Source organism: Barbus barbus, assembly GCF_936440315.1.
Source record: "Barbus barbus genome assembly, chromosome: 13".
Classification (NCBI taxonomy): domain Eukaryota; kingdom Metazoa; phylum Chordata; class Actinopteri; order Cypriniformes; family Cyprinidae; genus Barbus; species Barbus barbus.
The window spans coordinates 8,170,505-8,183,408 of record NC_136741.1 but is presented as its reverse complement, the minus strand read 5'-3'; the positions used below and the strand labels follow the sequence as shown (position 1 = coordinate 8,183,408).

At 39.8% G+C, this 12,904-nt stretch overlaps 1 protein-coding gene across 2 annotated transcripts; it reads left to right on the top strand.

Annotated features, from left to right (window-relative positions):
• The first annotated feature begins 3,434 nt into the window (after positions 1–3,434).
• On the top strand, positions 3,435–12,126 carry LOC306878999 (ETS translocation variant 5-like). Of its 2 annotated transcripts, none has more exons than XM_079431650.1 (11): positions 3,435–3,549; positions 4,763–4,896; positions 5,084–5,171; positions 5,285–5,332; positions 5,563–5,613; positions 8,214–8,613; positions 8,979–9,268; positions 10,063–10,125; positions 10,256–10,500; positions 10,582–10,683; positions 10,846–12,126. In XM_079431650.1, the coding sequence occupies exons 2-11, from the start codon at positions 4,849–4,851 to the stop codon at positions 11,080–11,082; spliced, it is 1,572 nt and encodes a 523-aa protein (XP_079287776.1). In that variant the 5' UTR covers positions 3,435–3,549; positions 4,763–4,848; the 3' UTR covers positions 11,083–12,126. The 2 variants fall into 2 exon arrangements, with proteins under 2 accessions (XP_079287776.1, XP_079287775.1); XM_079431649.1 differs by having other exon boundaries at positions 10,582–10,689.
• Positions 12,127–12,904: the final 778 nt, after the last annotated feature.

Below are 12,904 nucleotides of genomic sequence, written 5' to 3'. Positions count from 1 at the left end.
TGAGAGCTATATTTAGAGTGGCCTCACAGCGACAGCGAGTCGCGTGGAACGCTGATGAAAGCTGTGGCAACCTGTTTAATTTCAGGTTATGAGGAGCATTATCACTCAGTTTAATGAAGTTGTTTAGCATTCATTGACAGGGATGTCAGTCCTCAAGCAGTTTATGGACTGGTTTTTCTATATTTAAAAAACTAAATAGTCAGTGATTTTGCTGGTGTCTGGGCTATTGTTGAAGTTGTGATGTAACGGAAGTAGCAACGGATCTTTTGAAACAGACAAAAGAAATGTAGGGTGGAGACTTGGTTCTATCCATCAGTTGTTGACAAGATTATCTAAATGTGAAATTGCAATTTTAAACAAACTAAATGATTACACCAGAATGTAGTCTGTCATTTCACCAAAAGGTAATATCATCAAATTATATTTTAGCACAATCTCATGGCCAATTGTAACTTTTTTATGTTTTGGTGAGTTTCTGGCTATTCCATTTGAATTTGTACAGTTTATTTTTTCATATGATTGGTTTAATTTGTGTGTGTGTGTGTGTGTGTGTGTGCGTGCGTGCGTGCGTGTGTGTGTGTGTGTGTGTGTGTGAGAGAGAGAGAGAGACAGAGAGAGAGAAAGAGGGCTGAAAGATGACTCACGTATACAGAGGGGTGTAACATTAATGTTACCATCAACGCAGCAGGAGTGCACAACATTTTTCAGTCTCACACAAATATTTTGTCTAATAAACCATATTAGTGTTCATGTTAAACTAATTATAACCTAAAATACAGCTACAAGAAAAAGTAACTGATCCCTTTGGATTTACCTTAGTCTCTTTCCATCCTGCACTGTAAATGTTTTATTGTTTAAACAAAGACAAGAAAACCTATGATTATTTGTTTGAGCAGATTTTGTTGTGTGTTTTTGGGAATTATCCAGAAATCTGGGTTTACAGACTGCACCTGTAAGTGTGTTTCCCATTCCATGCACTGAAGATAGCATAAACAATTTATAAACATTTTAGTAACAAATAAAAATGGTTATGAATACTTTCTTTTCGTCAAACTGAAACCTCTTATAAACCTCTGCTGCATCACACAACCCTGAAAGTGGTTATTCTTCTACGGCCTTCCACAAATTAAGCAATACATAGCACAAATAATCATGTCTGATCAAAAATGCTTAGCTATGTACCAAATGAAATGAACTGAAATATAAGTATAGTAAAGTAATAGAGTAGAGTAGACATATTAGCTTTGAAGTTTTTAAGGTTGTAACCTATAAGCAGGGAAACCAGAGATCAGACATTACTGTCTGATGTGCAGATGTTTCTTTGAGGGGCTGGCATGAATAATAGATCAGACAACAAAGTGTTCTCCCACAGTGGAGTTTCCCAGCAGGCAGCAACACTGATTTTATAATCTACCTCCTGACTGGGGATATAGTTATGGTGCCATGATCATTTAAGGTGGTATATTAATGTGTCTGTTTTTAAACCTTGTGTGAATATAAGTGATCTGTGAATTGGTTTTAAAGAGTGAGCAAAAACAGAGATGTTGTGAGGAACTTTTTTCATTGGCCAGAATGAGATTATCACAGAGGATTCCAGTCATTGTCCACAGTGACACATCCACTGTTCTGTCACCCAAGATAGAGGTCAGTGGTTTCCAAAGTGCTGTCAATATTCACACCAAAAAGGCAATAGCTAGACTCTACTGTAAACATTTTCTCTCTACTTTTTTATATTGTTATTTATTTTTAGTGATTTTTTTTGGAATAACTTGGAAAAAGTATGGACAAAAGGATAAAAAAAGGATATTTTAAACAGAAATGTGAGGCTTCTGAAAAGTATGTTCATTTCTATGCACTCAATACTTGGTTGGGCCTCCTTTTGCATGAATTACTGCATCAATGCAGCGTGGCATGGAGGCAATCTGCCTGTGGCACTGCTGAGGTGGTATGGAAGCCCAAGTTGCTTTGATAGCGGCCTTCAGGTCATCTGCATTGTTAGGTCTGGTGTCTCTCATCTTCCTCTTGACAAGATTCTCTATGGGGTTCAGGTCAGGCGAGTTCGCTGGCCAATCAAGCACAGTAACATCATGGTCATTGAACCAACTTTTGGTACCTTTGGCAGTGTGGACAGGTGCCAAGTCCTGCAGGAAAATGAAATCAGCATCTCCATAAAGCTTGTCAGCAGAAGGAAGCATGAAGTGCTTTAAAATGTCCTGGTAGATGGCTGCGTTGACTGTGGACTTCAGAAAACACATTGGACCAACACCAGCAGATGACATGGCAGCCCAAATCATCACAGACTGTGGAAACATCACACTGGACTTCAAGCAACATGGATTCTGTGCCTCTCCACTCTTCCTCCAGACTCTGGGACCTTGATTTCCAAATGAAATGCAACATTTACTTTAATCTGAAAAGAGGACTTTGGACCACTGAGCAACAGTCCAGTTCTTTTTCTCCACAGCCCAGGTAAGACGCTTCTGACGTTGTCTCTGGTTCAGAAGTGGCTTGGTAGCCCTTTTCCTGAAGACGTCTGAGCGTGGTCACTCTTGATGCACTGACTCCAGCTTCAATCCACTCCTTGTGAAGCTCTCCCAAGTGTTTGAATCGGCTTTGCTTGACAGCATTCTCAAGCTTGCAGTCATCCCTGTTGCTTGTGCACCTTTTTCTACCCAAATTCTTCCTTCCAGTCAACTTTGCATTTAATATGCTTTGATACAGCACTCCTTGAACAGCCACCCCTTTCAGTAATGACCCTCTGTGACTTACCTTCTTTATGGAGGGAATCAATGTTCGTCTTCTGGATCATTGCCAAGTCAGCAGTCTTCCCCATTATTGTGGTTTCAAAGAACAAGAGATACCCAGAATGTATACTGTAGGGATGGTCATTAATTGAAACTCAAATGTAAATATTCTAATATCTTGAGATACTGATTTTTTACTTTCTTTAGCTGTAAGCTCTAATCATCAAAATTAAAACGAAAAAACTTTTGAAGTGTTTTACTTTACATGTAATGAATCTAAAATATATGAAAGTTTCACTTTTTGAAATAAGTTACAAGAAAAAATGAACTTTTTCACGACATTCAATTTTTTTTACATGTATGGTTTATATGTACCTGTAAAAAATGAAAGTCAGAGCGGATCGCAAGTTTAGAGCCCCAGTTGGCCTTTCACGCTCGTCTCGCTTCTGGCCCTTTAAAAGTCTCTTTGCGGTGGAGAAACATCTGGTTGTTGAATGAAACCCAGCCATTCATAAAAACAGGAGAGAGAACTGCTCTGATTGTTTGACTGCAGCCTCATGATGGTGTAGGTAATGCAGAGACAGCCATTGGTCAATCGCTTGAATGACGTGAGGGACTAACCAATGAGCGTGAGCTGCAATGTTAAGCTGATGCTCTCGGAAAAGCAGGCGATCCCATTGAGAAAATTTCAGTCGAGTCAAGCTGAGGGAGAGCGCGAGACTCATTATCGCAAACGCAGACAGTTTTTTTCTGGGATTTACCAAATCACTCTTTTTATACAAGCAGAGGATTTAATCACCGCTAGGTGAGTATTTTCTGCACACTGCTCTAGTTTTGTATTGATTAATTATACCCCGATGCAAGTTTCATATTTTGCTTTAATGCTTATAAAGTTGTATTTACTCTAAACGCCGGGTTTAATTTTTGCTGGCTCGCACGCCATTTTCTTTGTGCGCATATTTGGCAACCATTTGCCCGCGGTTTGTTTTCTCAGTACTTTATAAAGCTTATTTTAAACTCAGCCATAATCGCAGTTTGAGTTGTGCAAAATTCATATGCTGTTTGATGAAGTGCTTCTCTCGCGTTTGGTATTTTTATGAATGGAACGACTGAGGTTTTTTCGGGGTCGCGCGCACGGAGGATCAAATTTCACTTCATTGAGAAAAACAAGGGGGGAGCGCGCGGCGATAATGGGCGCTGGGGGGAGGAGGGATTGAACTTCTTGAACTCGTTCCCATACCTGTTAACTCGCTGCTGTAATGCTATAATCTCGATTTACTTATTTAACAGCTATAGTTTCCGCTGGCAGCCTTTATTATCTCCAATAAAATCTTTAAAAGCACAAACTCTTCATTTTCAGCATGAAATGTGCAGACGCACGTTCCTCCTGTTTTATAAAGGTCTGATAAGCTTCAGGAAGCAATAATGTTAAGCGATGGATGTTTAATTAGTTCTTGGTGGTGTTGGCTGTGAGGTGTTTTCTTGGCCTAATACGATTTTATGGCCTGAATACTTGCGTCAGGGAAAATAAACACACGTGTATGATGAAGCCTGATGAATAGCTTATTAGGCTTCGTTACTTTTTTCCCTGCCTTTCCACTGTTTAAATCTTAACCTTATTTGTTTTAAGAGATGAAGCTGCTTAATTTAATTTATTTATTTCTAAATTATTAATTTCATTTAGACTCTGAGTATGGAGTCTTCATGGGCAACAGATGGCACAGGATGGTTATGTAAGGACCCCCATCTGTACCGTGAGCCTTAAATGGTTTGTGTGAGAGAGAGAAGGAGAGGGTGAGTGAGTGTAAGTGTCCTGCACTAATGCAGCACACTTCATCTGAGATGCGAGTGAGTGTTACACAAACAAACAGGCTAGCTGAAGTTTTCACAGATCAAAGGGACAGTTGGTCCTGGACTGTCAGGACCCGGGACGTTCACTGACAGCTGCATCAGATCCTGACAGAGTGCGTTGTGTGTCTTTCTCTAAGTGCCACTTTTCTCGGCTCTTCTTCCGACAGGCGACAATATCACCCCCCTTTCTCCCAGTTTATTCCCGTTTTCCCTCCTGCTGCAGCCCCTTAGGCCGCAGTTAGAAGCAAGTGACATGGACGGGTTTTACGACCAGCAGGTCCCTTTCGTGGGTCCCTCCAGTGTAAGTCTCTGCTTCAACTCGTCATGCCTCATTTTCTTCACTTTTGTGACTGTAATTCACTTTCAAATGTTTTACTACAGAATATCCATCCAAACTGGATGGCTGTGAACAATGATCACTTGTTCAAACTTTCATTATTTGATCTTGGTCTCTGTTCCTTTTTTTTTTTTTTTTTTTTTTTTTACAGAAGTCTCACATGCAGGAACAGTCTTGCAGACCATTCAATGACCGAAAAAGGAAGTTTGTTGACACTGAGTTGGCACAGGATACAGAGGGTAAACAAATGAACATGCAATCAATCCATCCAGATCCCTCTAAAGCACATCATTTAACCCAGGCCCAAACAAATCAGCCTGTTTATTCACAAATCAATCTTTGTGTCCCACAGAGCTCTTTCAAGATCTGAGCCAGCTACAAGAGATTTGGATAGCAGAAGGTACAGCAACAGTCCTAAGCTCTAGAATAGTCATAGAATATATTTAATAACTACTGTTAAAATGCAACTTGGTTGTTAAAGCATCATCCAGTGGTTGATCTCTGGGGCCCCATTCAAACGGGATGAGACATTACGGCATATATAAATATGCAAATTATTTATATTCACTAAATATTTCATTTACTTTTTATAAATAATTAAATTGTTTTGTTTTCCCTCTCCATGTGCAGCCCATGTACCTGATGACGAACAGTTTGTTCCAGATTTCCAGTCGGATAACTGTGAGTTCTCTTTGAATATTCATGCAGAATAACCTATAGAACTTGCCTTTATGAATTATAGAAACTGTCTTTGAATCAGAGCAGCAATCCTGGCGTCTTCCTTGAAACCAAGAAAACCAATTGAATCAATCTCAAAACACTGCATTCCAAAAGTTTCTGTGCCTAACCCGATTCCGAAGCGTGAGTTTAAGATGTTTCTATGGAGTGTGTGTGCGTGTGCGCATGTGAGGCCCAGGCTGCCGCTGCGGTGCTGTAACTCATGGCAGCCTCCAGCTTGGTGACATTTTAATGGGGCTGGATCCTCGGCGCGCACACACTCTGGTTATTATGTGCTGGTGAACAGTGCTCTGGCTGTTTCCCTTGTTAGTTTTTCTTCCCATTTGGCTCTGAATAAGTCTGATTGTGTGCATTTTCTATGGTGTCAATGGTGTTTATTGTAAAAGGTGAATGCACATGGATGTGTTTGCATAGAAATTGTGTGTGAGAGGGTATGTGTGTTTGTCTGGCACAATTCCCTTTATCTGGCATCGTGCCTGTAGCTCTCACAGGCCCCTCTTTCACCACAGCTGGGCAGTGGGGCACTTTTTCCATAGGAATCACGTGATAGTCTGCGAGTTCTAACTTGCAGCCTCCTTTTCTAGAGGGAAAGGTCTTTTTTTCCCCTCCTCCTTTAAAACTGAATAGTTCTAGTAGTCCAGTACTTACATATCCATCAAACATCTGACACCAGATGATGCTAGGTTAAACTACTGGTCAAAAGTTTGAAATAATACAATTTTATTTTTATTTTATTAAACATTTAGTAAAAACGGTAACATGAAATACAGGTGCATCTCAGAAAATTTGAATATGGTGAAAGTTCTTTTTTTTGTTTTTTCAAAAAGTGAAACTTTCATATATTTTAGATTCATTACATGTAAAGTAAAACACTTCAAAAGTTGTTTTGTTTTAATTTTGATGATTAGAGCTTATATCTAATGAAAGTCAAAAATCAGTATCTCAAAATATTAGAATTCTGGGTATCTCTTGTTCTTTGAAACCACAATAATGGAGAAGACTGCTGACTTGGCAATTGTCCAGAAGACGATCATTGACGCCCTCCACAAAGAGGGTAAGTCACAGAGGGTCATTACTGAAAGGAGTGGCTGTTTACAGAGTGCTGTATCAAAGCATATTAAATGCAAAGTTGACTGGAAGGAAGAAATTGGGTAGGAAAATGTGCACAAGCAACAGGGATGACCGCAAGCTTGAGAATACTGTCAAGCAAAGCCGATTCAAACACTTGGGAGAGCTTCACAAGAAGTGAACTGAAGCTGGAGTCAATGCATCAAGACGTCTTCAGGCAAAGGGCTACCAAGCCACTTCTGAAACAGAAACATCATCAGAAGTATCTTACCTGAGCTAAGGAGAAAAAGAACTGGACTGTTGCTCAGTGGTCCAAAGTCCTCTCTTCAGATAAAAGTAAATTTTACTTTTCATTTGGAAATCAAGGTCTGGAGTCTGATTTCCTTTTCCAGCAGGAATTTAGCACCTGCACACAGTGCCAAAACCACTTCTAAGTGGATTGCTGACCATGATATTACTGTGCTTAATTGGCCAGCCAACATGCCTGACCTGAACCCCATATAGAGTCTATGAGATATTTTGAAGAGAAAGATGAGAAACGGTCAATCCAACAATCCAGACGAGCTGAAGGCTCAATAGTGCCTCAGCAGAGCCACAGACTGATCACTTCTATGCCACACTTCACCGATGCTGGAATTTGTGCTAAAGGAGCCCCGACCAAGTATCGAGGGCATAAATGAACATACTTTAAAGAACTTGAACTTTTCTGTTTTGCAAATCCTTTTTTGGTTGATCTTAGGAAATATTCTAATATTTTGAGATACTGATTTTTGACTTTCATGAGCTGTAAGCTCTAATCATCAAAATTAAAACAAAAAAACTTTTGAAGTGTTTTACTTTACATGTAATGAATCTAAAATATATGAAAGTTTCACTTTTTGAAATGTTACAAGAAAAAATGAACTTTTTCACCATATTCTAATTTTCTGAGATGCACCTGTATTACAAAGAACTGTTTCTGTTTAATATATTTTAAAATGTAATTTATTACAATTTTGACACATTTTTGTCATTTATAATGTGATGACAAAGCTGCATTTTTAGCAGCCATTACTGCAGTGTCTCACACGATTCTTTAGAAATCATTCTAATAGCAAAAATTTTCAACATAAGAACCACAATTAATTATTAAAAAAAAAATAAATAATAATAATAATAGAACACCAAAGTGACCACATTAGAATGAATCTCTGAATGTTAGACTGACACATGTGACTGGCTGCTGAAAATACATGGACAGGAATAAATCACATTATGAAATATAATAAAGTAGAAAACCGTTCTTTTAAATTGTAATATTTCAAAATATTACTGTTTTTACTGTATTTTCTGTCAAATAAATACATCATTAGTGAGCATAAGAGACTTCTCAATAAAAATCTTGATTATTTCAAACTTTTGACCAGTAGCATTAAAGAACTGTGTTTTGTTAGTATTTGTGAGACTTTGAAATTTAACAAAACGTTTCTCTCTAGTGATGTTCCATGGACCCCCTCAAACTAAAGTAAAGCGGGAACTGAGCCCAAGCAGAGAGTTTTCCCCGTGTGGACAAGAGCAGAGACTGTCTCCATATGGAGAAAAGTGCCTATATAACTACAGATATACTCAGGTATACTCAGTACCACTCACTCCTCCTCCTACACCGGTATCACCCTTTGGCTCCTCCACCAGCACAGCAACACACCCTGTGCAAAAAAGAGTGATGCCACCAGCCCAGACTCAGACACAAGGACCGCCACTATTACCTGGTCCCAACCACAGCTCCACGTCTCCACATCAGAGAGCGCAGACTCCACTCCACAGTCAGAGCCCACCTTTTGCTGTGCCCTGCCCACCTGTCAATCACCCAGATGCCTCCTACAACACAGACCACAGGTATTGATATATGACAGGATGTTTTTGATCCCGGCACTTCGTAGTCATTTTTTGGGTCACGGTGATCATTTTCTAACCTCATTTCTATCTTTACCTCCTACTTGAGCCGCTCGTGCCTGTTGACAGTGCTGTAATCAGCTCAGGTTGAGCCTTTCATTGGTATTATCTTGTTAAAGATGCCACACTGACCTGGAAAGCAGTTCTATATTTATCCCATTCAAGTCTCCAGGTTTAACTAATGGAACAAAGAGCCTTAACACCAGACTTATCCCTTTGACGTGACGTTATTGATCTCAGTTGCCCTTGGTGTTGTGAATAATGCCATCTCACGTAATTTCTAATCTTTTGCCTTTCTCTTTCGTTAGGTTCCATCGGCAGCTTTCCGAGCCCTGTCTGCCATTCCCACAGTCCGATGGCTGCTGTCAGACACCTTACCCCCCGCAGACCCGTGGCCATTTTCCCCGACACGGCCGCCCCCCTTATCAGCGCCAGATGTCAGAGCCGTTGGTGCCAATGCCTCCCCAGGGATTTAAAAAGGAAATGGTGGATCCCTGTTACAATGAGCAGGGTTTGCAAAACATGGGACCTCTTCGTGCACCGTTGTTCCACCAAATGTCAATCAAACAGGAGCCCAGAGACTTCGGCTATGACTCAGGTAGGTGTAAATCTCTTATGGTACATTCACATGGGGCGTCGGCGTCGATGCTTGATGGAGGGTGTTTCTGAAGCTTGGTGCTGACGCGACCGTCATGGTGACAACAGCCAATCATATTAGTTTTCTGGTGTTGCATGAATGCGATTGGCTAGCACCAGGGTATTTGCATAAGGCGATCTGATTGGCTGATGCCTGTGTTGGTGCTTAAAAAGTTTATAAGTTTTCAACTTCTGCAGCGAGCAACATACCCAACGTGATGCAACAGACTGACAGTTCAGTTCGGCAACGCTTGACGTCACTCCATTCAAAGTAAACGAGAGGCGTTGACACTGGCGCTCCGTGTGAATTTACCCTTAGCGAGTTGCTGGCTGTAAAATTGTCAATGGTGAAATTTCAAAGGCAAAAGGTCCATTTTTAATAGTGTAGTGACGAATAAAGTACAGCTTACACTGTCACTTTCTGTTGGTCAACATGGAGAATTTGTGCAAACAAATCATTTGCACTCAAATGAAATTCCACCACAAATTCCTTTTGAAATTACTCCTATTGACAGCGAAAAATCATCTGACTACAATATATGTGACTGTACCATTAGTGTGAAACAACTAATGGTACAGATCTGATAAACATAAAATTTCAAAATTTATATTTTTTACATTAGTTTTTATTACTTTTAAAAGTAATTTTATAATAAAAAAATTCTGATGAACTTGAACTCCAAAACTTTTAATGATGTTGTATTATTTTATTTATTATTTTAATCTGACTGTATAATTTTTTCAATTTTCTTGCAGAAGTACAGAACTGCCAGTCATCTTTCGGCAAATCCGCAAACTTCTATGGCGTCAAAAGCGAGGGTAAGACTTTTGTCAGTTTAGTTTCATCTACCTCTACTTCCTTGAGGTGCAGATGATTTATTAATAAACAGCTTTTAATTAGTCTTGTGTCCATATTAATGAAAAATTCGTTTTTTTCCCTGGCTGCCAGTTGCAGGTTTTGGGTATGATGGAGAATCCCACCTGTATTATGACGATGCATGTGTAGTGCCAGACCGCCTGGAGGGAAAGCTGAAGCAGGAGGGTGGAGTTTTCCGGGAGGGTCCTCCGTATCAACGAAGGGGGTCTCTGCAACTCTGGCAGTTCCTGGTCACTCTGCTGGATGACCCATCCAACAGCCACTTCATCGCTTGGACTGGCCGTGGGCTTGAGTTTAAACTCATTGAACCAGAGGAGGTGAGTGTGTTATGAAAGCAAATGGCTTTATAGGCCATTTATTTAGCCAGCAAGCAGAATTAACGCACCTGTTTTCAAAAGGTTGCTCGCCGTTGGGGCATCCAGAAGAACAGGCCTGCGATGAATTATGACAAACTGAGTCGCTCCCTGCGCTACTACTATGAGAAGGGCATCATGCAGAAGGTAAAGGCACGTTCCCGTTCCAATGTCATTTTTCTTCTTCCAATCCCTTTATCATAGTTCCCTCATTATCTGTAGTTTGTCAGCTCTACCCCATCAAAACATATCAGCTTTTCTCAAACAAGTTGTTTCTAAGATATGTCTCTTTCTCTTGTTCACATGCAGGTTGCTGGAGAGCGGTACGTGTATAAGTTTGTGTGTGATCCCGATGCGCTCTTCTCCATGGCATTCCCTGATAACCAGAGGCCCAGTCTGAAAGCAGACCCCAGTGGGCTGCAGGTTCCCGAGGACGACACTGTTCCGCTCTCACATTTTGATGCGACTAACAGGGTCCAGTATTCAGGCGATGCCAGGGACCAGTGCTTAGTGGGGCCATCCTTTCCTGAAAATTACGCTTTCTGAACTGTTTCACCACTGATGGGCAGACCAGAAGAACTCTAAAATGCATCCTCGCACTCCAAATGCAGCTCATGTCAAATTGTAATCGCTCCAATGAGGAATCTGTAGCGCCTGCTGACAAGTCTCTAGACTTTCTTGCCACACTTTTATTGTTTGTTTGTTTGTTACTACACAGGTTCCATGATGGATTTTTTTTTTTTAAATACAAACAAAAAAACTTAAAGGGACACAACAGTATTTTCCAGTATAACCTATGATTTTATATATATATATAAATAAGTGTATATTTTAAAATATGGCTTTTGTGCACTGCTTGGTGTCTTTTTTTTCAATGCTCTGCTTTAGTGAGACAACTTCTGACAATGCATAATGATGCACCTCAGGCTGTGTTGTCATTATCAGAGTGTATATAGCTTTGATTATAATCTGGAAAAATGCACAATTTTCTCTACCTGGCCAAGTCAAATGCTTTATAACTGTTCAGAAATAGTTATTTCAATTGCTTTTGTAATGTGATTTTTATGGATATGGGGTGGGGTAGATTTGGCAAAAAGAGGATAAGGGAATTGCAAAGTGAAATCTATGTATATTATGGATATATTTTTGCAAAAGCTGAATTGAATTGCATTGTATAAGCTGTACAACAGACTTATCACTTTTAATCTGTTCTTTTTGTATAGTGGTGTGTGTGAAATTGCAAACCAGCTCTTGATATCGGGGAAATTCAAGGCTGAATTGCCTGATCCAGGATCAGTCATGCTTGCGTGACCTTTAACTGTTTACCAAAGGATTATAGCGAGGCTGATCTCTGCTCAGTAGTAAACAAGCATGGCAAGAAGCTCTTTCCACCTTCGCTGTCAACCTTATTTGTCTGTACTGGGTACGACAGAACCCCTAGCTCTGTTTCACTGTGGATAAAACTGTTGTCTCATTGTCTTTTGAAGACAATTTCTTTCATTAAGATTTTTAAGTACAGTTTTGGTGTACAACTACAGATCTGTATTTTCTAAACCATAAGGTACAGGATAAATAAACGTCCATAAACCGATATGGTGGTTGGTTCTTGGATTTGTTTTTATTTTTTCCCACACCTATGTGTTTCATTTCATAACTTAACTTGAACAAGGTAAAATTTCTCCAAATCTACTGTATTCTGATGAAGAAACTCATCTTGGATGGCCTGAGGATTAGTACATTTTCAGCAAATTTAGATTTTTGGGTTAATTATTCCTTTAATTTGTTGTCAACTCTAAAGTCTGGTAGTGTGTGTGATCTTCAGTCCTTCAGTGTACAATGCAGTTTTTTTCTGTAACCATTTACAATGTTGACAAATGTATGATGGCCTAGTGTAGTAAAATGTTCAAATTTAAAAAATCGCGCAATCTGTTTCAGCCTTTACATTTGGACTATTCAGTCCTTGTGGCACATTAAGGAATCTCATTTACGTGGGACTGTGATCTTTCCTGGAGCCTCTCCGTTTGACCGCTAAAACTGTAACCCAGCAAAGCCTGTGTAACGAGGCGATGCAAAGTAACAGAGTATTGCATAACCAAGTGACGCTCATTGTCTTTCTTCTCTGCTCTCTTCTTTAGCAGGGTTAGTCTTAATCCTGCTGGTGACCTTGTTTCATGGAGCCGAAGAGTTATTAAGATGTCATATAGTCTGATCATCATAAAGGAACTCAAGCTGATTCAAGGAATAAAGTTTTTTTTTCACATATAGCCCTACCTAAAAAAAGTATTATTCTGCTTTAGGGACTGAGTATCGTATTTACTGTTATACAACAGTTCCACTTCTCAAATTTGATTGGCCAAGTGGTAGACTA